At 34.2% G+C, this 27,940-nt stretch overlaps 1 protein-coding gene across 3 annotated transcripts in view; it reads left to right on the top strand.

The window, feature by feature from the left end:
* Positions 1-27,940, top strand: part of CEP128 (centrosomal protein 128) — a 382,829-nt gene that overhangs the window by 60,260 nt on the left and 294,629 nt on the right. For all 3 annotated transcript variants that reach the window (XM_032593431.1, XM_032593430.1, XM_030319713.1), the window contains 3 exons: positions 18,328-18,414; positions 20,985-21,059; positions 22,907-23,039. In XM_032593431.1, coding sequence (XP_032449322.1) covers positions 18,328-18,414; positions 20,985-21,059; positions 22,907-23,039 — 295 coding nt within the window. The remainder of the gene's footprint in view (positions 1-18,327; positions 18,415-20,984; positions 21,060-22,906; positions 23,040-27,940) is intronic.

Below are 27,940 nucleotides of genomic sequence, written 5' to 3'. Positions count from 1 at the left end.
CTGGTCCATTTGTAAAAGTTTGCCAACCCCTAGACTGGACTATCGTCAAACCATTTCAAAATTGAGATCACTTACCTTTCAGGTATCTTTTGAAATTTCAGACTTATGAGGGCATTGAAAAAATTACAACAAAGGACTTCTGTATACTCGTTACCTAGATTCTCCCAATATTCACGTTTTACCTGAATAAATTCACATTTTACTTGTTTTATCATTATATATGTATGTATGTTATAATAATCATAGTAATGTAAAATAATTATTTTTATTAGATACGATTTTTTTGAGCTGGTTTCAGACACGATGTAAATACTTACGTAGCTAAATAATAAGGTGTGTACATTCTCTTCCATAATCACAGGAAATTAATTTTGGATCAATACTATGATATAATCTATAGTTTTTTTTGTTTTTTTTTTTTAAATAACCTATAGTTTTTATTCAAATTTTGCTACTGACATCCTTTTCTGGTCCAGGGTACAATACAGGGTCACATATGGCATGTGACCATCATGTCTCTTTGGTCTGGAACAGTTTTTTCAATTTTTCTTTTTTGTCATGACCGTGACAACTTTGCAGAGTACTGGCCAGTTATTTTGTAGAATGCCTTTCTTTTTGGTTTTTTGATGTTGCCTCATGACTAAATTCAGGTTATGTACTTTTGGCAGGAAATCCAGAGAATTGGTATTTCACTTTTCCCAGGATATCTTACTAGGAGGCATGTAATGTCCATTTGTCCCTTTACCAGTAAAAATGGAACATTTGGTTGAGGTGTTATCTGCCAGGTTTCTTCACTGTAAATTTTACTATTAGGCCTTTTTAATTATTTATTTTATGGGGAGATTCTTAGAAACTTGGAAATAGCTTATATCTTATCATATTTTTACCCACAGATGTTAACATTTATTAATATTCTCTCTTGAAACAGTTAAAACTCCTAAGTGATGCTAAATGGTGATTTTTTTTTTTTTTTTGCACATTGCATCATTTTTTCTACATTTATGAATTGGATTCCTACTGTGTGGAAGGGCTTTGCTTTTTCTCTTAATGTTGGTGTAGATTTGTGAATTCTCACTATATTACATTAGTGATGTTTTATTACTATCATTGTAGAAAATTAATTTGTTGAAATTCCCTTTAAATGTGTCTTAGATCTATACATAAAGTATAAAAAATTAAAACAAGAAAACTTAAAAATTAAAAAAAATGATTTCTTTCTTCTTTACAAAATGGTTTTCTCTAAAAATGGTGTTCTACAAATGCACTTATGTGTGCATGAACATCACTAACCCTTATAAATTGATGGATTAAATTTTTTTCCTAAGTATTAGGTGACACTGCCAATTGAAAATTAGGAGCAAAAAGTGCAACCTTAAATTATAATGTAAGCTGACAGAAAAATCTACTTTTGTTTTCTAAAGTTCCGTTTTTCTCCGTTTCACAAAAGGAGGCATACCCTTGTTAGTTGGTAATTACTTTGAAGAGGATACTTTGTTGAATAATTAGATACAGCATGTGGGTAGCCTTTTTTTTAAAACCTTGATTTTTATACATTTGTTCTCAAAGCAAATTGCATCTGGTGAGCTTAAGAATAGTACTGAAGAGACAATTGTTCTTTTTTACAAGAGAAAATTAGAGAAATTTTCTGTACTTATTTTCCTCTTTCTTTGCAGAATGCACAAAATTACAAAGAAAGAAGGAGAGGAAGATTGCTTCCCACCCCTATTCTTGAGAAACCAGAGCCTGAATATTTGCATTGTAATTGTCAATTTGACTAAAAGCTTGAGTTGTGATTTGGAATTCCATCTCTGACAATACAATAGAGGATCACTATTGATGAGAAATGTTTAATTTCATATTTTGTCACTTTAAGTGGTGACCTATATGCTTTTAAAAGGTGGTTTTGGATTAAACAATGCAGTGGAAGCTGGAAAGGATTAATTTAGGCTGATACGTTTTCCTACTCCCAAGTTAAGTGGCTTAGGCTGTTCTGGAAAGGTCATGTTTAAGGAGAGGAAACACTTTGCTTTTTGTTCAATATTAAAAAACACTTTTGCAAATACCTGTACTGTACGATCATAGTAATTGATATATTTTGTTTCTGGCTGTGGTGAGAAAATGAAAGTATAGGTGAGTAAGGAGGCCTGATTTTAGCCACTGTGCTCTTCTGCCTCCTTAAAATGTATAATTCAATCTTGGTGAATATTATGACATTTAAAAATTGTTAAGAGATTAGGAGTATTCATTAAAAATTCCAGGATGTCAGAGATTTCTAGGTATAATGTCATATTACAGCGAGGCAATATGTAGTTTTGGTTAAAACCTGCTTCTTTTTAGTGATCTAATGAGGTCCTTAGAACTTTATTCCCATTTAATGAAAAACACAGTATTAATCATTGGAAATAGATTGAGAACGGCACTCTCCTCTTCTTGTTTAGAGGTCTTAAGAAGGAATTGTTCACTTTTTAATGTGTATGTGTGTTTTTCCCTCTCCTGGTCTAAACATGTGAGCTGTGGACACTCTGGAATCTACTCCCTTTATTAAGTGTCAGCTACTCATGTGCTACTGATGTCACATGAATGTCAGTTTTTCTTAACTTGGTAAGGACCTTCACTGGTCTTCAGACTTCATATTTTAAACTATGTTGTTTTGGGATCTCAGTAGAGGCCTTTTTAGAGAGGTGAATATTTCATATTGTGCAGTAAATATTCTTTTTATATATCTTTTTAAAATTTTGAATGGTTATTCTAGTACTCTGAACTTTTATTAATCAAATTCAAATATTGTTCAGCCTATAACCCTCGGTCTTTCCTTGTCAAACCAGTATGCAAACAATAAAATATTTGTTTAATGTTTATCATATTACAAACTCTTAGTAAGCTAACTTTGATTAGTTAAATATAGTGGAGTGGGGTTGGCATGGTGAGTGTTAGGGTCACAAATGAGGTCTTTAGAAGTAAGCTCAAGTCAAAGCTTTTTCTTTTTTGCAGGCCCCAAAATAACATAAGATCCTAGATAAAATTTCTAACTCTTGGCTATGGCATCTTGGGAATTCCTGACTTGTTTTTTTTTTTTCCTAGCTGTTTCTTGTAAATTGATTGTTATTTCTCCATCTTCATTTGAATTACTTAAAACAAAATACATGAGACAAATGCTGGGTGCATATTTGTAAATGCTTCTCAGATCTTTTCGTAGAATATTAAAGTGCTAGCTCTCCCACTTACCCCACCAGTAATATTCCATGCTTGCTGATGATCTTGGGGGAATCAGGTGCTTCAAGGTTTAAAGGTGCTTTGTGGAGAAGCCTGTGGGGGAAGGTAAAGGATGGAATCTTAATTGAAGATGGTGAAGATTAGTGGGGAATTGTTAGTGTAAGATGGGAGTCCAGCTCAGTGGTTTTTCAGTCTGTCTGTCTATGGGAAACCAGATTATGTGAGCCTCATCAGCAACATTAAAGTCATGTACAGAAAAATTAAAGTGATTGATAGATTTTTTTTCAATATTTTTCTTCATCTTTTGGCATTCGTACCAATTGTGAAAAACTAATGAAGAAATAGCTGTTTGTTCCTTCCCAGAAATGTCATTGTGGCTCCAGAGATGCTGAGTAATATGGATACTTCACCTAAGAAAAGCCTTGGGTACAATTTATAAATGTATTTAGTTTGAACTCATTAAGGGAGAAGCTTCTAAGGAAGCCAAGAATGTTTTCTTAATGTCCTTTTAATAGCTTTAGCATCTCCCTTGAGACTTCTGTGTCAATTCAGAGGAGAACCTAGTCAGGCAAATGTTCTAACGTGCCCCTCATTAACCCTTTACTTTCAAGGCTCCCCTACTCCGGTTTGGAGCCACAGGGGCCTTTCTAAGGCTGGTTGATTTTGAACTCCCCTTCACTTATCTTTCTAGGGCTGAATTGCATAACTTTTGCGTGGCACTTTATCCTCTCATGTTGGCATAGTCTGTGCCCCCACATTTTCACATGTTTATTTCTTAGTACACACTTCCCTTACCCCATTAATGTTATTAGATGCCTTTTATATAAATGTCGGTTAAATCATCCTGACTTTGACCATCCCAGTAGCCTTCTTGGGCTTTGAGAAAGACCAGTAGAACTTACAAGCAAACAGGAATGTAAAATACAAGTTCCGTGGAAAGCTCAGAAGATGTACTGTATTTTCCCAGTCCCTGGGACATCAGTTCTAGAATGCAGTCCTTTTCAGGCCCAGGTGACCGGGGTGGGGGGGGGGATGTGGTAAGCAGAGAATAACACAGTAAGGGTGACATTTGGGGCCTTCAGACTGCCAAGGGCCTGAGAGCACTGAGTATCACAAAAGCACAACTACACGTGTACTATTCTGTAGGAAAATGTGTGTAGCTGGGGGAAATTCAAAAATTCTTGCTCTAGTGTGTATTCTTTATGGAGTGGAGCTGTTTGTGTGGGATAAATCTGAGCCTTATTTTAAGCCATGGTTTTTATTCAATAAACCCAAATCCCATCAACTATTTTTCTCCTTTTACAGACATGGCTTTTTTCTCCTCACTATTCAGCTTCTAGTGATATATTTCACATGAGGTTTTTTTGTCTCAGGTCATTACTAATTACTATTCCTATTACTATTTTTATTAAATATTAAACATTTATTAACATATTTATTAAATATTTTATTAGTATTTTGTATAAATATGTTATTAAATATGGAAAGTAACCACATTTAATAAATGTATAACTGATGTGATCATATCATAAATGCTCATGCATTCTTTTTAATGTAGCTTTATTTATTTGTTTGGCTCATTCCCCTATCTCTTATGTGTTCTCTCGTTATCAACCATTAATCCTACTCACTAAAAAAAAGGAACCAGTGTAAACATGTGGAAGAGATCCCTTTATATTTTCCCTAATTATTGCTCTTAATTGTCCTAGACAGACATCTGTGGACCATATTACACCTTTGCATGTATAGGATTTTTTGTATATTTTATCTTGATAAAATGAGATCACATTATATATATGTACATTCTGCATTTTGCTTTTTCCTCCCACCAGTACTTCCTGGAAATTCCTTGAACTAGCTGATGTGGTTCAAACTTAATCTTTTATTACCACGGTTGGATTTTTATCATAATAGAGGTTATAAGATTATTTTTTCAGAAGGTTCCAACCTTTTACATTTCTGTTCATGAAATGGTTGAGAATGGCCCTTTTCTCTCCATTCTCTTTAATATTTGCCAGGCTCCTGGGTATAAAGCATTAACTCATTTTTATGTTTATTTGCATTTCCCTATTAGTGAACTTGAACATCTTTTCACATATTTGTCGGCAGTTTGCATTTGTGCCCGTACAGATAGCTGGCTTATCACTGCTCATTTGGAAATACTGGATTGCTTGTGTTTTCCCTCAGGAATTTTACTTTTTTAATGACAGGAGGAAGGAATCTGTGTTGTTTTTTATGTGACTAATGAGTTGCCTCAACATCATTTTTGAATAATTTGTTCTTTCCCCCCTGATTTAAATGCTACTTCTGTTATATATCTAGTTCCCCATGGTGTCTGTCTGGTTCTATATACTTTTGTATTGATCTGTTTGTCTATCCCCGAACTGATAGCATTTTGTCTTCATTATTATAGCTTTCATTATATCTTGGTAAATGATAATGAAAATCTCTTGTCATGTTCCATGAAAAATACTGCTGGCATTTTGATTGTAATTGCACTGAATATATAGATTAATTTGGAGAAGTATTTTCTAATATTCTTCAGTAATGTTTTATAATTTTATAGAAAGGTCTTATACATTTTTGTTAGAGTTATTCCAAGGTATCTTAGGGTTTTCCTTTCTATTGTGAATGGAATATTTTCTTTTATTGCATCTCTGATTGGTTATTTAGAATATGTAGGAGTACAGTTGGTTTTATATGTGGCTTTTGTATGCAACGCTTTTGCTTAATGATCTTATTTTCTAATTTGTTAGCAACCTTCATGTATTACTATCATGTACTATATTTTGTGTAGATAATCATATATAAAATGAAAGGCAGTTTAGTCTCTAACTTTATTATTCATTTTTTTTTGTCATTGCTTTATTGCACTGGCTAGAAACTCAAGTGCAATATTGAATAGAAACAAAGATAGCAAGAATTTTTGCTTTGTTCCTATTTTTATAGGAATGCTTCCAAAGTGTTAAAGTGTTTCGTATTGTTTGCTTCTGTTTTTTGTTTTTTTTTTTCCAGTGCTGTCCTTTATCAGATTAAGAACATTGCCTTCTATTCATAGGTTTTCAAGAAGTTTTTTGTTTGTTTGTTTCTTAAAAATCATAATGTGTTGTGGAATTTATTAAATACTCTTGCTGCTTGCTGTATTTCTCTTTTGATATTGAAATGTGAATGTTATCAATGAATTTTGACCCCTCCTAGCACTTGTTTATTTGGTCAAAATGTGTTGATTCTTATACATTGCTGAGTTAATTTGCTAGCATTTTCTTAGGATTTTTATCTTTATGTTTATGATTGAGGGCTTATAATTTTCTTTGTACTTGTCTTCTTGGATTTGGAAGCAAGGTTACATTAACCTCATAAAATGAATTTGGTAGATTCCTTCTTTTTCTATTTCCTGGCTCTGTTTAAGAGAGAGATTGTCTATTTCTTGAATGTTTGTTGAAACTCACCCATAAAACCATTTATACCTGTTATTTTTTTGGTTGCCTGAGGTTTTCAATTTCTTCCTTTCTTTCTATTTCTTCCTCTTTCTTTCTTTCTTTCTTTCTTTCTTTCTTTCTTTCTTTCTTTCTTTCTTTCTTGGTTTATATAGCCTTTTTACTTGTTAAGTCAGTTTGGTAATTCATGATTTTATATGTTATCCATTTTGTCTGTATTTTGAAATTAATTTTAAAAAGCAATCATAGGGGGCACCTGGGTGGCTCAGTCGGTTAAGTGTCTAACCCTTCGTTTTGGCTCAGGTCATGAGTTTGAGCACTGAGTTGGGCTGTATACTGACTGTGGAGCCTGCTGGAGATTCTCTCTCTCTCTCTCTCTCTCTCTCTCTCTCACTCTCACTCTCACTCTCACTCTCACTCTCACTCTCACTCTCTCACTCTCACTCTCACTCTCACTCTGCCCCTCCCCAGCTCCCACATGGACTCTCTTTCTCTCTCTCAAAATAAATAAACTTAAAAAAAAAAGCAATCATAGCTCTGATTTATTATTTTTAAATCTTTCTCTGAAGCTGTTACTCTTTTGCTTTAGTGTTATTTAGTTATTCCTTTTTCCTTTTTCATTATTAGTCTTGCTAGATATTATGATTATTAGTTTTCATTTTGACTAGCTTTACTACTCCATCACTTCTGTTTTAACTCTATTACTTTTTTCAAACTTTTTTGTTTAATTTTTTAGGATAATTGTTTCATTTTTTAGACTTGCAAGTTAGAAATATTAGTTGATCTGGTTTTCAAATTAATACTGAAAATTCAAGAAATTACCATATGTTTTGATATGCTGTTCTTTTTTTGTTTTTGTTTTTGATGGCTGGATTAGTCAGTTTACACTTATGATTAATTGATGCATTTGGAAATTTTTTTAAATCATTTTATGTTTTTTTAAACATATTCCTTTCCTTTCCCTTTCCCTTTCCCTTTCCCTTTCCCTTTCCCTTTCCCTTTCCCTTTCCCTTTCCTTTCCTTTCCCTCCCCCTTCTTTTTTGTTTGGTACTGGATTGAAATGTATATTCATTCTAATACTTCTGGCTCTAAAGCTGTAGATTATATTTCTATTTTTTAGATGGTTATTCTCAAATTTTAAACATTACATCTATAACTACAAATTATTCTAAGAAATCTGTGCTCTAAGCATAGTGATGTCCTCTCAGTGTCTTATCAGAACATTTTTCTTCTGACCCTCAGCAAACTTCTCTCTTCTCATCCTTGAGGTTTCATCGTTGTCTCCTCTTCAGGAGGCTCTGTTCCCTCCTTCCCTCTCTTTTCTAAAAAAGCTCTTTTCTGCCCCAGTTTTTTTCTTTTTTATCAAATTACTTGAGCTTTTCATAGCACTGAAAAACCACCTGTAGTTGTATATTTGTTTACTTATATTATGGTATGTCTCCACCACTAAAACGGGAACTCTGTTAGCAGGAACTTTGTCCATCACGCCTGTTTTCCGGGGCGTGTAGTGCTGTGTGTTCCCCACAGCAGTCATTCCATGAGTACTTGTTGAAGGAATGACCGTTGTTTTCACACAGGAGTGACCGTTTAGCTATATGTAGCACACTTGGTTAAAAAAACTTTTTTTTTCCCTTTCAGGTTTGTCTACATTGTATTTTCCCACTGCTCTTATTTCTGCAGAGAACAAAGTAAATGCTAACAGATTTTAACTTCTTTGAAGTTGAATATATAATAGTCTAAGTGATTTAACTGGAATCTCACAAACATTCTTCAAGAATTCAAACCATCACAATTAAATTCTCACTTTTTAGAGTATGTTGATATGGTGGTTTACTGTTTTTCAAATTGTGTTGAGAACTTAGGACAGCTAGGTTACTGGTTTCTTAATGTAAAACCGACAAAATTAGAAAAAAAAAAATTAGACTAGAACTGCTCAGATACATGAATTCTGAAATTAAGACTTTAAAATATTAGTTACAGATTTCTGAAACAGTGTTGATTTGGCTGTGTGGATATGAATGAACTGATTCTTCATGGAGTTGTTCCCATTTGGGGTCACTACCAGAGGCTGATTGGCTTTGATTTGGGAACATAACAAATAATGGACAGAAAAGAGATACATTATTTTTCTTTTTAATTTTCAGAACTTTTGAAAGTTCTTTCAATATAGGTTTTTCACATAATTTACACTAAATGTTTCAAATGTAGATGATAAAAGTCTTAGGAGGATACTCAAAAATGGGAAATTACTGCATGTTTTTGACCACTAGTCGTCAGTATTGAACCATCAATTGTGACCAAGCAGGCATCCTTCGTTAAAGTTGCTAAACTTTCTTGGAAAATGATTATAATACATGTATCTCTACTATTAGGACTCCCTGAAAGTATACTTGGCACAGACAGTACAACTGAAAAATAATGTAATTATTTAACTTTTGTTATTTGAAAATTTACATTTGAAACAGTGTTGCTTTTTACTGTTGAAAAATAAAATATGATGCATTGAGTATTATATATTAAGACATCTGTTATATTTACCACTAAAACTATCATTTCTATGCCTTTTGTTGGAGTTTCTTTCATGCTTCCCATTTAGGGTTACAGTTTTTCCCTCTCTCACTCCGTCCCTATGTGGAAAAAGTCTTTTTACTTCTAGTAAAACAATGAGAGACTGTAATTTGATATGAGAGTTATTCCACTGGAATCATGTATTCTCGTGCCCTTTTCCATGGTTCATGTATCTAATATATATAGAAATGTGCCAAAGATGCACTTTCTCTAAATTTTTATCTTCTATAGATCCAAACTTTCTCCTAATTATTGTTTTCGTTTCCTTAATAATCACTGCCTTTGCAATCTGTTGTCTACCCAACCTAGTTACAGTCATTTTCCACTGGTGTTCTAATGCTGTTTGATCTTTCCTCTGTGTAATCTTGTTTGTTTGTGTTTCTTTACCTGGCAGAAAAGCATTTTTTATAGCTCTATTATGACTCATTGCATTCCTAGTTAATTTACATTTGTATTGAGTACTCGTGATCCTTTTTTCTTTTTGTAAATACTGAAGCTGTGGTATTCATTATTTATTGCCCAAGAAATGGGAATCTGCTTAGAGTTTCCTAATATATCTTTGTCCATCTTATGGCCAAGTTAGAACAGTATTTACACCTCTAACTTTATTATGTAGTCATTTGATGGGCCTTGTATGGCAGTGAGGAAAAGTTGTGTGATTTCATATTTTTATCTGAGATTGAGATCCTGAAGCATTGTTATCCACTGTCAGTCTTGGATGGGAATCCTGTTAGAGGAGTGCTGTGATTCAGAGCCACAAAGACTTGGGCAGACGTGGGTTGCTGGAGCTCCATTTCCTGTTCTTTCCTCTCCTGACCTGGGAACTTGTACAGAAGGTGCTAAATTACATCTTTTTGTGTGATTTGTCCTAGTAAGTAGCTCCTATGATTGATTTCTTCTTACAAAGATGGATCCTCATCTTGACAACAAAAACAATTTTAATTTTATATTTAAAAATTTTTATGTGGTTCTTTTCTGTCCCTTCCTTTGCATTTCTCTCATCTTTCGCATCTAGTCCATCATTAAATTCTGTCTAATTTAAATTCTATTTTAAAAAGTACATTCTGAATTGGTAACTGCTCATCTCCTCTACTACTATACTTTCATCTATCCTCTTGTCTCTGTTTTCTCCTGCTTGGGCTGGTGTAGAAGCCCCCTTGTTTCCATTCTTAGCTTCTTACAGTCTTTTCCCCACAGAATCAGATAGTGCCATGTCATTCTCTCTGAACCCTTCAATGGTTTATTTATCATCCTCAGAATGAAATGTGAAGTCCTCAACCTACAAGACCCCTCTGATAGGGTTTCTACATGCCCCCTCACCCTAATTCTGTGTCATTCTTCGTGTCCACTGTAGGCCAACGACACTGTTGCTTTTCCACAGCCAGGCACCCTCCTGCTCTTGGACATTTGCACTTTCCATTTCCAGAGCCAGGAATTTTCAACTCTGAAAGCAGTTTCGTTGTTTACCCTTATGTCATTCAGAGCCCTACTTCAGCAAGGCCTTATTAACTATCCTAGATAAAATACCCTTTCCTCACTCTTGAGGCCCTTATGTTGTCGTACTTTTTCTTGATAGCACTTTTCATTACCTGTCATCTGTCTGTCCTCTGAGCAAAATGCAGGCACAGTTTTGATCGTTGCTGTATCTATAGTTCCTAGAGCAGTGGCTGACATGGAATAAGGCCCCAAAAAAGTGTTTCTTAAAGAAAGGAATGAATAAATGTTGTCTACTATGTAGTCAGAATTGTATATAGTAAAATATTCATCAGCACATACCTTCATGTACTTACTATATATACCAGGTACTGTGCTGGGGACTAGGGATTTCATGGTACTTACAATGCTGTCTTCACTTTTAAGGGCTCCCATTTTAGTTGAGAAAGAAATGTTAACATCTAATTCACTGAGGGTGTTATTTAAGCTTTGAAATGGGCTTCAGAGTGCTCAGAGGGGAAATAATTCCCTGTTCTTGATCCTTTGGGAAAATTTGGGTGGAAGAAGTGGCATTTTTGCTGAGACTTTGTGTTTTCAGAACACTGTAGGCATTTCTTTTATGAGTGTGATTCTGCCCCATTGCTTATTGCTACATGATAAGCACTTTACCAATCTGTGGCTGAAATTCTTATTTAAATTCTGACTCACTATAGTTTTGATTTCAAAATTGTTCTCTCTCATTTTGTGACATGTTAATTATTTTCTTCTCTCTTTTATGTTTGTTACCTGTGGATTACTAATGTTTTTGCAAGGATAAAGTAAACACTTTTCTGTAAGGTTGTGAAAGAACCATTAATGTTACCATGCTGTTAAAAAGGAAATAGATGGAAAAGAATGATGGTCTATTATGGGATTTGTCTTTCAAAGCTGGTTGAACACTATTTGGCACAGCTTGAAATGTGCAAGTCCAAGATATATCATGTTCTCCAGTTTTCTTCCTTAGTCTTTTTCTTGATTTACCTCTTTGCCTCCTGCACCCCTCCCTGCTGATTTAACCTATAAGTCTGTTTTATTAGGCTTTGATCATTTCACATGACACTAAAACACTTTTAACATCTTTTCTGTGGAAAATATCTTTTCCCCCAAAACTCCTTGTAGAAGAGAAGCTGGAAGAGATCTTTTATGTTGTCTCTTTCAACCTTGTACTCACTCAGTACTTGAATTTCTATTAACAGAGTAAACTTCCCATGGATATTATAGACAGCTTGCACAAGCCATATTCCCTTTCTTTTATTGGGAAATACTGATAGTGATAGCTGGTCAGATTAAAGAATATTCCAGATTTGATGATATATTTCAGAAGCCTACTATTTAATGTTGATAACACAAAAGTTGATAGGGTAGAAATATTTTCTACATCATAGGAGAAGTAATATGTTAACTGTTAACATACCAGCAAAGGCCTTTGGATTCCTTTGAAGGATGCAGTTTTATGAGATGATGTATAGATATAAGTTGTCCTGAAATTCTTAAAGTCTCATTTCTGTATAATTAACACTTATGTCATCTATTCTTAGGCCTTTTACTTTATTAAGAAAATATTACCTAAGACTATTAATTATTAAATGTTTATAATGTGCTTTCTGTCTCCCTTTACCTCTCCGTTTTCAGTGACCTTTCTTCCAAATCCTCCAATGTAGATAACATATTTTCTTATTATTCACATGTCCTTGAACGAGGTGTATTCTTCCATATATTTTCCTGGACTGATCAATTTGCTTGTAGCTTCCTCATTTCTACTCTCATTGAAGTTAGCCCTCTTGTGATTTTTTTGATCCTCTTTTTTTCTTTTTTCTTTCTTTTTTTTTTTTTTCCCCTGATCATTTGCCCTCTAGGTTCTTAAAGAGCCGTTTCTTATTTTCTCCAAAATGGCCATTATGGTCTCTGGCTCATTTCTTTTTTAAGTTTTTAAAATTTATTTTTGAGAAAGAGAAAGAGAGTACAACTGGAGGAGAGGCATAGAAGGATAGGTGAGACACAGAATCCAAAGTAGGCTCCAACCTGAGCTGTCAGTGCAGAGCTGGATTCATGGCTGAACCCATAAACTGTGAGATCATGACCTGAGCTGATGTCTACTGAGCCCCCCAGACACCCTCCTTTCTTTATTTCACCTGTTATTTAAGCATATGTATAGATGTTCTTGTAAAGCACCTCACATTCTGTTTGGAAATAGTTGTGGTTTGCATTATAAATAAATACTCTTATTGCTGCTGTGAGTTACATTTAAGTCTGACACATTTTATGTTCGTACCATATATGACTACATCTTAAAATATTGTTTAATCACATTTATTTTGCTATGTGTACTTATTTGTTGTTGCCAATATTGTCATCATAAACTGTAACAAACAAGGCTATCATGGATCTCTGCGAGTCCCTCTGTAGCACCATATGCAAATAGACATTTAATGCCGCTAATGCTATGATGATGAAAAATATCTGTGCTTTTGTTGACTGAACAGCTGCCTGACAATAGACTGAGATTTTCTGAGTGCAGGACTTGTTTAATTTCTACTTTGTGCTTTTCTTGAGGAGTGTAATGTTTCTGTCTACATTTTCAGTGAATCTATCCTAGACCATCTGTTTATAAAGCCCTTTTCCATCATTATCAATTAATATTTATTGGGCAGCTACTGAGTGCATAGTGATATTGTGTAAACAGAGACCACTCTGCTACAGATAGACTTATTCATTGACTTGGTACTGTTTTATTTTGATTAGAAAATGGTAAAAAAAAAAAAAATCCAGAAGCATAAAATAACATCCTCTAACTGTAAACAGTGAAAGATGTTGTATATTTACAGGGCATTCTGCTCAAATACAAATAAAACTTGAGAGATTTTAAATTAAATTTTTATAATTATCTGTGATCTTCTGTTTGTCAACAATTCTAACTCAGTGGTCCTGTAATTAGAAAGTCAAATGAAGTGTCGTATCGCTCTGGGATTTCTAATAAAACTGTGAGTCTCTTTTTTGAGAGGAAACTACTCAGATAAAAACAGACCCTCCACTAAGAGCTTTTGCTTTTGGATTTTGAAGGAAATCCTGGAAAGTGCACTTGTTGGGCTCACATTTAACTTTACTTGCAAGATTTTTATTAAGTAAAAGATTGCATAAAAATAAACTCCATTCCAGTAAAAGCAATGGCATTTTAAGGAATAATACTCATTACCATTGTTGCTTTTGTATTAAAGAAGGCAAAAGACTTGTATGTCCTTTCAGCATACCAACTTTGTAGGCAGTGATTAAGATTTTGTTTTGCATATTGGCAAATTTAATAACATATAAAGAATGAAATCTTGACAGTAGTCAGTAGGGGTTTTACTTTAGAGTTATTTTTATAGTCATTGTAGTGGATCTTGCTGATTCATCCAGGATCTCTGGCCTAGTTATTCTTCTATGTGGCCTTTGGCTAAGGTTTAGGGTAAAGACTATGACCATGGAACAGAGCAAAGGGAATTGGCTCTCATGGTGATTGAACCCATGACCTTGGTTGGCTTTGTGGGCACAAGGTGCCCCAGCCAGTCATAGACTCCATAAATATGGACATAGTAGAAACAGTAAGTTTCCTTTATAGGTCAGCAATAAGTGTCTATCTGTCCTCCCACGATAATTTCTATACAAGTTCTTTGGATTCCTGAAAAAATAAACACCTTAGCATAAGAAGACAAAAAAAAAAAAAAAAAAAAAAAAAGAAGAAGAAGAAGAAAAGACATCTGAGCCATTCTCAAACAGAAGCTTTGAGTTTTATGTTTCAAAACCTCAGGTATCTTTAAAGAATGTCATTAAGGATTACAATTACCATCAGAAATAATACCAATGTACTTAACTACTGATAAATCTTACTTAACTACATGATACTTGATATTACTCTGCCTTTTGAAAAACAGGAATGGTTGCATCTTGTGACTCCATGCACTATGTGCTTACCACTTGCATCTGGAAAATACACATAATTCAACTGGCACAAGTTTTTAGAATTTCCCCCTTACTTTGATATCCCGGAATCTGTATGGTGTTATAATAGTAATGATTACAGTTGGATTCTCTTTGGACTTTATCATGTAATTTCTACTTTAACTTATTAAACTTATTTTTTTTTTTCTTTTTTGTAGTGGTAGATGTTGGTATAGAACTTTTGTTCCTTGGTTATGGCTGAAAAATAAATTTCTTTGAACAATTTAAGTAAAATCTATCTGGCTATTTTTAAGTTAGATATTGGTTCAGGGATTTAGAATATGAATGCATTGTTTTCTGCCTTAAAAAGAAAGTTAATTTTTTTTGTTGTGCTTGGTTTTTGTTGGCACAGATAATCCCCAACTGGATGAACTTAAAGGCTAAAATTTTCCATGACTTGAGCTAGTTCTCATGTGGGAGGAATCTCTAACTTGATTTAGGAAAAAACAAAATTTAGAAATTCACAGAACTTGACAGAAATAAAATCTCTGTTAATTTAAGTGAGTAGTACTAGTTCTGAGCAATAAAATCCTGCTGCATTATGCATATATATTCCTTTTCAAAATATGTATTATTCTATTGATGTTTGATGGTTTTAGAGCTGTGATTTAGGTTTCCAAACAAGAATTTTAGAAATAGACACCAGATCTCCATCTTAAAAAAAAAAAAAAAAAAGGAGTTAAATGAGTTTCTTATTACAGTATTCTATACATACTAAGTACTTAGTAATTTTTTTTCTTGATTTGAAATATAGCAAATGTTCTTAAAGCTATTTAAAAATTTTAATATACATAAATATCAACAACTTTTAACTTTATAGTTCATGTGGTCTTATCTGGCTCAGAATAGCATTATATCGTGAAGCTTAAAATATTTGCTGACTTTTATTTTGTACCTACATGAAGAATTTAATTATAAAAAACATAGTCAAATGAGCTATAAAGCAATGAAAAGACATAGAGACACTTTAAAGGCACTTCAAGTGAAAGAAGCCAGCCTGAAAAGACTACATACTGTATGATCCCAACTATGTGACATTCTGGGAAAGAAAAACCATGGTGACAGTAAAGAGATCAATGGTTGCCGGAATTTGGGAGGTAAGGGATGAATAGGTAGAGCACAGAGGATTTTTAGGGCAGTGAAAATACACTATAATACTGTAATGATGGATACATGTTATTCTATATTTGTTTAAATCCGTAGAGTGTACGGCACCAAAAATGAACCCTAATGTAAATTACGGGTGATTATAATGTGTCAGTGTAGGTTCATTAGTTGTAACGATGCACTACTTTGTTGAAGGAAGTTGATAACGGGGGAAGTTATGCCTGTATGAAGACACCGGTGTATATGGGAACTTAGTTTCCCTCTCAATTTTTCTGTGAACCTAACTCCCCCCGCCCCCCAAGGAAGAAAAAAAAGTCTTTAAAAATATATAGTAAGAGCAAACAATTTTCTAATTCTCAGTGACTTGACTTCTTCATTCTTTGTTACTGGGAGGAGAAATCTGACTTGGAAATTTGTACCTTTTCAGGTGTGATATTACTGACCTGTTGTTTGATATGAGCACAGCCTTGTTTTTCTATAGTCTGGTTGGTTTACCAGTGAGTCATCTACATGTTCTTGCCCTTGTGACCAAAGGCATGCACTTGTAGCACTGCTGAATGATGAGGATGAGACCAGATAGTTTATGTTCATCATTTTTTTTTTTTTATTACATTTCAGTAGCCTGTGTGGGAGTTATGATAGGACCTTTATTTCATTCCAGCTTCTTCATTCTTACCCAAGCTGACTGGTCCCTTTACAGTAGACAAAGGGCCTTTAATTCCCTATTTGTTCTTTATTTTTGAGTGTGTTATTTTTTAGAGCCTCTTGATAAACATGCCTGTTGTCAAAGTTGTGGGAGCTTTTATGGTCAGATGAGATGTCTACAAACATTTTCCTTTTCTCCTTTCCCTTACTTTTTAAAAGAAAAGGCTGTCCCCCCCTCCCCCCGATTTTATAAATAACTGAGAATTCAGAATCATCTACCTTCAAAGAACTACAGTAACATAATACTCAATATGTTAGTCTTTTTAATGGAAATAGGTATACTTAAGGAAAAGAAGAAAAATTGTTGTTATTAAAGATTTAAATGTGCCCCAGGGACCCACTATTAAGGCTCAGTGTTGTTGCTGTAATCTTAAACATGTAAAAGACAGTCTGCATCCTGGAGCAGGGTACCTGATAGCTTTATAGCTAAACTGCTTTTAAGGAAAAAATGAGCTTTAAAAAGCAAAATAACATAATAATAGAAATTCATTGGCATGTGATTTTTTTCCTCTTTTTATAACTGCTTTTACTGGGTCAGTTTTAATATAATTCTCAGTTTCTTGATCTAAGTCAATGGGAAGGAAATCTAGTGTCGCCTTATACACTTAAAAAGGTAGTAAATGAGTTAAAGTTTGTTATTAAGGTTTAAAGAAATATCTTGTATTTTCGATCCAGTTAGTTTTAAAAATCTTTATCTTTGAGTGTTATTTGTGTTTTCAGACTTTTAAAGTGCATTAAAATATATGTATGGGGTCTTAGGAGTTAGATTTTCTTTCTTTGTGTTTCATTGTAAACTATGTAATGTAGAAAAAGATTCGGTAGTCTGGGCTAGAATATTGCACATGTGTTTATTTGTTTACTGACTGATGGTCTAATGTTCAAACTTAATGACATTTCTAGGTGATGTGGTGGAAACGTAGTAATTTGCTTTGGGTTCTCCTTAAGACCTCACTTTTATTCCTCTACTGAAAACAATAGTATTTAAGTTCTCACTGATTAAAATTTTCTAAGACTTCTGTATCTGTAGAGTAAAAGGAGAAATAAAAAAGGGGGGGTGTTAAATAACATTTTGGGCACCAAGTAGAGCTATAATAGAAAGGTATATTATTTGGAAAAGAGATATCACAAGTTAACTGGTCAGATGTGGAAGGTAGAAAGTGAAGAGGAAAGGAAATTTTATTGCATATTCCTAGGTAGCCAAAAGAATTAGAGGTTCTTTTATTCATTTATCTCATATATGGAAATTTAGATTTTTAAAAAGTTGACTTTCAGAAGAATTATGTTTTTATGAGGCATAATTCCATGTACTATAAAACACAATTTGTTTAATTAAAGTTCAGCTTATTGATTTCTATTTCTTTCGCATCAAGTAAAAGTATTAATATTTATACTAATTATAAGAAATGAAGATTAAATATTTCTTAGCCTAAGCATGAAAATAATTTCTCACATTGCCCTTTAAGGGGAATTAATTCTGGTAACTGATAGATCTTTACAGGGGTGGGAATGTAGGGATGTTGGGTGTGGTTATGAGTTTAAGTTTTCGAAATTGAGAACTGGAAGAGAGGCAAACTGCTTTGCATAACCTGGAGAGGGAGATTTAGAAGCCTGTGGGGAAGTTCCAGAAGGTGCAAAGAAAGTAAACAACGAGGGTGGACAAGATGTGAGGGAACAGCAAATAGCCCAAGAGAATTGCGAGAACAGCCAGTGTTTGGTGGCTCTTTGATGAGCATACTCCACTGATCTGTAATAGTCTTCTGTAAATTCCAGATCCTAACAGTGTCTTTCGGTTTTCTATGGGTTTTGGACTAATACACATTTTTTTTTTTTTAATCTTTCATTCTAGGCACTGAAGAAACAAGAAGCTAAAGCAGATGAAAATGAGGGAGCCATGAAAAATAAGCTAAGACAGACTGAAACTGAGAAGAGTCAAGTAAGATTTTGAGAAAGTAACACTGTTTGGAGCCGGTGCTATTTGTTGAGTGTCTTAAAAGTTGTCCCTGGGATCATTTGTTAAGACACAGTGAAGCCTTTATGTTCTGATATGGAATCACTTGGTTTGATGGCTCTGCCATTCTCTGTTGCTTGGTCTGGGAAACGCGTACAGGTCATTTGCTACCTTTTCACCTGGCCACTTCCTTTCTAGAGGCGAGTCGAATTTGGAACATGCAAGGAGCTTGACTTTGCTGAAGGGTTAGGAAAAAGACTTGTTGTTTAAAGGATGGGTATTTTGAATATATTCATTTTCATCATAGAAGATAGGCGTAGGCGCAACCTACAGGAAGAATCCTCTATTCTCATTAGATATTAAGGACTTTTGACATGTATTCATGTCTGCAAACCTATAGAGCCTAGGGCATTAGAATTAGAAAGGAATTTAGAAGATAGATAACTCTCCTCAGTTTGGCAAATGAATAGATTCAAGGGTGAGCCCAATGATAAAATGAAAATTTGCCCCCCCCCCCCATGTAATATTCTTACTCCATATCACTTTTAAAATCTACCATGGCTTCCTTGATTTTTATTCACCAACCTAGTCAAGTTAAATGATGCATCCATGCTGCCTTTCTGGTAAGCGAGTTAGGTCAGGTCATCGTGCTTGCCCTTTGAGGGTCGAGGCTGCCAGAATTATCCAGTGGTCGTGACCAGTATGGGCCATGGTAGATTCTGAAGCCATTTTGACTGAAGTGTGATTCCTTCCTTCTTTATTTCTTCAAAAAAAGAAGACAAGTCAGATAGTATTTTGTGTGGATTCTGTGATTGTATACATACCTTATTTTTTTTTTTTTTTTAGAATATGGTATTTTATTGGCCACATGTATAATTTTTTTTAAAACTTGTATAACCAGATTTAAAAATTATTTTGAAATAGTTACAGATTCATAAGGTGTTGCAAGACAGAATATGCAGAGAGGTAATATGTGCCCTTCACCCAGTTTCCCTCAGTGGTAACATTTTGCATAGTTGTCATTCCATATCAAAACCAAGAAACTGATTTGGTACAGTTCACAGAATTTATTCAGATTTCACCAGCTTTATGTGCGCTCATTTGTGTGTGTAGTTCTGTGCAGTTGTATCTCATGTAGAGATTCATGTTGCTGTCACCACAGCAAAGATACAGAAACACAATGCCCCATTATGCTACTCCTTGATAACCATACCTACCACCTGGACCATATTTGAAGGACTAATATATAGAAAGTAGTTTGGTCAAGTGAAATAATAATTTAGGATAACTATCACAAATCTAAGCACTTAATACACCTTAATATAAATTTGTGGTTTCATAGAACAGCCTTACTGTTACAAAATGCAAACATGTCTAACATATGTATTCTCTGGAATTTTAACAAACATGTGTCCCATCTGTAGGTGTGAAAAAGTAATTTTACTCTTCTCGGTTCTTTGGCTAATTTAATAATTAAATTGACATAAGACAGGTTAACAGGAGAAAAACAAATTTGATTTTGTATGTGTAGAAGCTGCATAAAAATAAGAGCCTCAAAGACAGGCAGTTGAGGCTTGTATGCCATGCTGAGCTAAGGAAAGGGGATAGAGGTCTGGGGCTTCAAAGGAGAGGAAAACAATTCATAGGAAGATGAGAAGAGCAAATGTTTGGTAAACAAATGTTTGCCTTGTCTTACAGAGAAGTCTTTCAGGTATAAAAAGTTATCTCTGGGAATAGCTCTCTTCCTGGTACAGACTCCCTCTCTAAATTCTTTAATGCAATTAAGGGAGAGGTAAAAGCTTTTCCAGAGTCTGTTGGGTCTTGATTACCTTCAGCCCCAAAAATCCGTATGCCAAAGAGGCCTAATTTGGGGTGGTACATTCCTCTCCCCTTCACATCCTCTTAGATTTTTCAGCTTGTAGGAAGCTAGGCACATTCAGACTTTGTAGGTATTTGCACACTTTCTTTGAATATTTATCTTATGACTATATTAAGGAAATTTTAAGTATCTTATTCTGAGAATAAATATTTTTAAGTTTTAGGAATGTTACAAATATTGGAAATATTAGGAACGTTAGAATATTATGAATACACAAAATCACCATTTAGATGAAATATACTTTAGTCATTGGGTCCTCGAAGTTTTTATTCTAATTCAGTTCATATGACATTACATGTACTAAAGAAAAAAAAGTGTTTTGGAATTTAGATTACAGTGATTTAGAACTGGAAAGAATCTCAGAGATTGTCTAATACAAAGTCCTTATTTTAGAGATGACAGAAAGGAGACCTAAGGAAAAGAGGGTCATAGTTAATATGGAACTGACTTAGAACTCAGACCCCCTGAGGTCTGGTCTGGTTCACTTTGTTGTTATGCAAATAACATTATTTTCTTGGAAGCATCAATATGTTTTGATAGCAAGATGTTTTCTCCTGTTAGCTGTAAATATCTTCTGAAAACTTTTCCATTTTTCTACTCTTAAACTATACCTATAATAATTTAGTTATTTTCTGCCCCACTGGACATTTTTCTTTATCCTCTGTTGAAACTCTAGCTTGAACAAGAATTGGAGCTATCTCGAAGGTTATTGAATCAGTCGGAAGGCAGCAGAGAAACACTTCTGCATCAGGTAAATCTATGCAAGCTATGATAATCTGCTTTTAAATTAAATCAGGACTGGGGTCCCTTGGTGGTTCAGTCGGTTAAGCATCTGACTCTCGATTTCGGCTCAGGTCATGCTCTCACTGTGATGTCGAGCCCCGTTTTCGTCTCTGCGCTGACAGCAAGGAGCCTGCTCAGATTCTCTCTCTCCTTCTCGCGGCCCCTTTTTCACTCATGCATGTGTGCTTACTCTCTCAAGATAAACATTTAAATAAACTTTAAAAAATAAAGATAAAAATTAAATTAGGATTGAGTCGCCTTTTCTATTCAATGTCTCTGTGAAAGGTAGAAGATCCCACCTAGGTCTAGAAGTTTTTTTTTCCGCCCCCTAAGGAATGTATATTAAAACGCATAAGCAAAAGAAGAAATCCTTTCAGGAAGAGTCAGAGAAACCTTAGTACAAAGCACTGGCCCAAGTTCCCACTTTGATAGTGAGTGCTGCTCCAATTTAGGATTTACCTCTTCTAGCATAACCAGTGTAAAAATGAGACTGGATGCATGAGATAAAAATTTCCCAGGAGTTTAATTTTATTCAAGGAGGCATTGGGAGAGTGAAGAAGTAAAATACATTAAACAGACCTTTGCATATTCAAGTTACTTTGCATTATTGTCTTATATTTATGGTTTTCAAGATGCTGCCTGCCCCTTTTAACCAAAGATAAAGCTTAATTTTAAAGCATAGCATTTTGTAGCCCATAAGCCTGTAATGAGAGTTTGGTTCTTCTGCTATTTAAAGTTCAATAACTTGAAGTAGTCATCTTACATTGGATAAGGGCATATGTGTTTCTAATCGCCTGTCAGTGTTTGGTAGAAACTGCAGTTGTACCTTTTTCTGTTTTGAGGTGTGGCTTGCATAACTCACTACATAGTATGCTAGGTAGGCAGAAATGTCAGGCATCTTCGATGGTCAGGAGTATTACATTTTGACAATTAATGCTAAAAATATATCATAACATCTAATTTACAAAACCTTTAAAAATGTTCACTGACTTTGTTCTGCAGCCAGTGTTACAATGGAATTAATGTTGGCAGAGTTCAGGTTTTCTTTTTTTCTAGTTTATATTTGTAGTCATTTACACTCTGATTTTTTTTTTTTTGGTACTCTGACTTGTGATTTCTGATCTCATCTTTTGAAGTAAGAGATTACCATATTCAGGTTGTCATTGACTTAAACTGAGTCTTTTTGATACTCCTAATTTGCTTAATGGTCACTGGAGACATACCTGCTATGCGTTAGGCAATTTGCTAGTCTTTAGAAATACAGATGAATAACATAGTTCCTGACCTCAGTGAGTTTATAGTTTATTCAACAGCATTTATTTCTCACTTATTTTGAACAGTACTTTGATATTATAATATGCTAAATTGTGATCTTTTCACTTGAGTTTACCAGTCAATAGGCCATATTCACATGAAAGAGAAGGAGTAAAAAATATAAAAATGATTATGTAGGTGGTTTGGGTTAATAGTGGTGGAGTGCACTGAGTTCACAATAAGGGATTTTTGGAGGTTTTTTTTTTTTTTTTTGTGTGTGTGTGTGTGTCAAATTCTTTGTCCCGATAGACACACAGAAGGGGAAAAAGACATTCATTCTCTGTGGAAGTAATAGGAGAAATAAAGAAAAGGAGCGAGAGACTGTTCCACTGTGCTTGGCATAACAAGGAGGTTAACTGGGCTTCCGTTTGTGCTGACAGAAGCCCATGAGAAGTAATTTTTTTCCCTAGAAAAAATAATATACAATAATTTGTGAGTTCATTTATTCTTTTCCTGCACTGAAAACTGATACAAGTTTCATTTTTGACTATACGTGTTTAGGTAGAAGAGCTCCGTACACAACTTTTGAAAGCAGAAGGTGATCGAAAGGGTTTACAGCATCAAGTGTCTCAGATTTCCAAGCAACAATCAAACCATCAAGATGAACAAGGAGATGACTGGAGGTTTAGGAGAGGTACAATTGTGATTTGCAAATGTGTGGGTTGTTTTTGATCTTCCTTAAATACTTACCACTTTCAGAATTGCATTTCTTACATTGCGCTCTTGTCATCTTATTTCTTGATCTACAGGTTTTCAATAAGCTAATCATGATTTACCATCTAGTTTTCAAAAGCAGACTGTGTTTTTTAGTTTTATGTTTATAGCAATATTAAGCAGAAGATACAGAGATTTTCCCTGTGCCCCCAGCTGCCACACATGCCTAGCCTCCCTGCCCTCCCCACCCCGTATCAACTTTCCCCCCTACAATGGAAGTATGTTTGCTATAACTGATACCCCTGCCTTGACACATAATTATCACTTGAAGTCTATAGCTTGCATTAGGATTCACTCTTGGTGTTGTGTATTCTATGAGATTGGACAAAAGTATAAATGACATTTAGGTGCCATTACTATATCCTAGAGTAATGTCACTGTCTTAAAAATCCTTTGTGCTCCACCTATTCATCCCCTTCTCTCCCCAGCACTGGCAACCACAGATCTTTTGACTGTCCCTATAGTTTTGCCTTTTCCAGAATCTGATATAGTTGAATCATACAGCCTTTCTGATTGGCTTCTTTCATTTAGTAATATACCCCAAATTTTCCTCCATGTCTTTTCTTGGCTTGGTAGCACTCTCTCTCACCTTTTGTTTTTGTTTTTCTTTTTTTTAAAGCATTGTCTGAATGTACCACAGTTTGTTTATTCGTTCACCTACTGAAGGCCATTGGTTGCTTCCAAGTTTTGGCAATTATGAATAAAGCCACTGTAAACCAAACATCTCTATATAGATTTTTGTATAGACATAGTTTTCATCTACTTTGGGTAAATGCCAAAGAATATAATTGCTGGATTGTATGGTAAGAGTGTATTTAGTTTTTTAGAAATCATCTCAACTGTGTTCCAAAGTGGCCATATCATTTCTTCATTTCCACTGGTAATGAATGAGAGTTCCTGTTCTTCCACATTCTTGTCAGTATTTGCAGTTGTCCGTGTTCTGGATTTTGGCTCTTCTCATAGGTTTGTAATGGTAGCTTGTTTTAATTGTATTTTCCTGATAACATATGATGTGAAGCATCTTTTATTACTCATATTTTCCACCTCTATATCTTCCTTGATGAGATTTTTGTTAAGGTCTTTGGCCCAGTTTTTAGGTGGTTGTTTGGCTTCTTGTTGAATTTTAAGAGCCCTCTCTCTTGATTATTTTATATAACAGTCCTTTACCACCGTGTCTTTGTGAATAATTTCTCAGTTTTTTCATTCTTTTGACAGGGTCTTTTGCAGAACTGAAATTTTTAATTTTAATGTAGTCCAGCTTATTAATTATTTCTTTCATGGAGGATGACTCTGCTCTTGTCTCTGAAAAGTCCTCGTCAAACTCAAGGTCATCCATAATTTCTCCTATCTTCTAAACGTTTTATAATTTTGCGTTTTATGTTTGGATCTGTGATCAGTTTCGAATTCCTATAAAAGGTGTAAAGTCTGTGTCTAGATCCTTTTTTTTTTTTTTTTGCATGTGGATGTCCATTTGTTCCAGCACTTTCTGTTGAAAACAACCTTGTCTGCATTGTATTGACTTTACTTCTTTGTCAAAGATCAGTTGACTGTTTTCATGTGGGTCTGCTTCTGGGCTCTGTATTCTGTCCCATTGATCTATTTTTTTTTTTTTTGCTACTGCCACAGTGTTTTGATTATTGTAGCTTTATAGTGAGTCTTGAAGTTACATAGTGTTAGTCTTCCAACTTTGTTCTTCTTCAATATTGTATTGGCTGCTCTGGATCTTTTGCCTCTCCATATATCTTTAGGATTAGTTTGTTGGTATTTACAAAATAACTTGATGATATTAATTTGGATTATGTTGAATCTATATATTATGTTGGGAAGAACTGCTATTTGGCAATATTGAGTCTTCCTATCCATGAATATGAAATACCTCTCCATATATTTCATTCAACTATGATTTCTTTCATCAGAATTTTTTAGTTTTCTTCATACAGATTTTGTTAGATTTATATTTGTTTCATTTTTTTTTTTTTGGATGTGAATGTAAATGGTATTATGTTTTTAATTTTAAATTTCCCTTGTTTGTTGCTGATATTAGCATCCAATTTAATGTCTCCTCTGCTTTATTTTTAAACCCATTTCAGACTTGCTTATCTCATGGGGCTTTCAGCCAGAAAGAACCAGCAAAGCTGGTAGTGGAGTTTCTTCCAAGCTTCTTATTTCCATGCCTAAATGTGTGTGTGTGTGTGTGTGTGTGTGTGTGTGTGTGTGTGTGTACACTTGTCCTTGTACTTAAATTGGAAATACCCCTATGTTTTCACTTTCTTTTTTTCCAATTTTAAATATTTACAATTAAAATTAAGATTTTGTCTTTTTTTGTTACCCAGATAACAGTGACAAAAATTAATCATCTGGTAGAAGTGGTCATGAACCATACGACTGGCTTTTTCTTATGTAGATTAGGAATACTTTGTGCTTGAGAAACGTTAGAATACCTTTTTAGTGGTGGTGTTGATTTAGGTTGTGGAATTTAATGAGTCTGGATGTATTTCTTTTTGGAAGTTCACTTGTAACAGAAATGGTAATACTGAAATTTTATAATGGTTTCTAATAGACTAGTCCAGATTGTTCAGCTGTAAATTATTTCAGTAATGAGGCTTCCTACTCAAATGTCCATATTATTGGAGAAACTCTTGTAAGCATTTGGTGTACTATCAAATTCAGGGAAGATAAATATTTGCCCAGATTCCCCACACATAACTCAGTATGTTGCCTAAGTTAGAATTTCCACATTGCCAGAAAATCTTCACTAGATGGCAAATTCTGACATACATATCCTAACATAATTGCATGCCATTAAGTTCCCTTAAGTTTCATGTGATGTTATAATTGAAATATATTTTGACATCAAATATTTTAAAATTTATTTTTAAAAGTAAACTCCTAAGGTTTTCGATTATTCATCACATTTTCATAAGGATGTACACAGGAACTCTTATTTTGTTTGGAAAAAGACTCTGTGGAACATGTTATATGTTTCCTTGCCTTATAAAAATATAGTTATTTTTGGTATAAGTCTTTGAGGACTAAAAGAATCTCCCATTTTCTTAACTGTTTATCAGGTTTAAAAAAAATCTGTAAGTTCTCTCATCAGTATAATAGACTTCTTCACCTTCTCTTAACAGTTCTAGAGTTTTCATCTTTATAGAATTCTTGTATTACTTTAAAAAATTCTGCATAAGAAATCACTCATTGTCTTTTATCCAGATAGCCAAGTCTAAAATACAAAGAACATCCAAATTATTCCTTCTCTTCTCCATCTTCTTTGTCCCTATTTATAGATCCTGATATTTCTTGAATTTGGCCCATCTTGTTCTTTATTCCCACTACCCCAGTTTTGACATGCTTCGTCTCATTTGTATTACCCTCTTAATAACTTGTTCTAGTTCTCTGTAACCTGTCTTCTATACTTCTGCTACTAAAGGGATGCTTTCTAGGCCACAAACCACTCATGTTACTCTTCCTGAAAACCTCTTGTCCTAAGTTATTGACCTTTTACTGCGTACAAGGCACTTTGCTACCCATTGTACATTGTCTCCTCTATGAGAAGGGTACTAGTATTTTTTCCGTTTTAATGATTAAAAAAAAAAAAAAAGAATGAACAAGAAAGAGATTGAGTACCTTGCCTAAGGTCATATTGGTGGGAAGTAACAGACCCAAATCTTTTTCTCCCCAAACTTGAGTTTGTAAAACTGCTCTCCTGTAGTGACCCATTATGTCTGTAGCAAGTGTTTTCAAAGTGTAGCATATGAGACAGTCTTCTGGGTTTGGGAGGAGAGTGTTTATAGCACTATTTATATTTTATACCTTATGTTTTAAGTATTTTAATTTTGCTAAATGTTTCATTATGTATATATGTGTGCCTACCTATACATATCCATACCAATTTATATGTGTCTAGATTATGAAATTTATCAAATTATTAGGTCTCACATTAAACATATATGTTTCATGAAATATGTATTACGGTAGTGCCTGGGTGGCTCTGTTGGATGAGTATCTGACTCTTGATTTTGACACAGGTCATGGTCTCACAGTTCATGAGGTTGAGCCCCACATTGGACCCATGCAGTGTGGAGACTTCTTGGGATTCTCTCTCTCTGCACCTTTCCTGCTTGCTGTGCACTTGCTCTCTCAAAATAATAAATAAACTAAAAAATATAAAATATATATTATATATATGTATTTACACATGTATTCATATATATTAATATCTCTATATTTTATATACTATATATTCCTGTTACTTTATCTATATACACTAACATATATCCTGAAATGTATGTCTATATATAGACAGACACTCTGGAGATATGTGTTATATATACACACATATACATATCTAAACATAAAATTTAAAATATATATTTATAAAATTGATAGACATTTACACATAAACAAATATTGCATATTTTCACATTGGAAACCGAGCAGAGGTGGGCAAAGCATGGCCCAAGGGGCAAATCCAGACTTTTGTAAATAAACTTCCTTGGAAAATAGCTATTCCCATTCATTTATTCACTGTCTAGGTTACTTTTGCAATACAATGGCAGAGTCGAGTAGTTGTGACAGAGATCATAAGGCTAAAATATTTACTATTTGACCCTATACAGAAAATGTTTGTGAACTCCTGGTCTATGGGATAATTTCTAAGCTCCCTAGCAATGTATAAACACCCTGCTGACTCTCGCCCTTCCCTTGCTCATAGGTGGTAGCTATGTGGAAGTACTGTTTGCAGCTACCTCAATATTAAATCCATTATCGTACCTCTGTGCTTTATGGTGCTTCCTTTCCCTGAGTTATCACCCTAGCTCC

This window comes from Lynx canadensis, chromosome B3, assembly GCF_007474595.2.
Source record: "Lynx canadensis isolate LIC74 chromosome B3, mLynCan4.pri.v2, whole genome shotgun sequence".
Classification (NCBI taxonomy): Eukaryota; Metazoa; Chordata; class Mammalia; order Carnivora; family Felidae; genus Lynx; species Lynx canadensis.
Note: the sequence above shows the minus strand (reverse complement) of the source record. Positions and strands in the feature narration are given on the sequence as shown.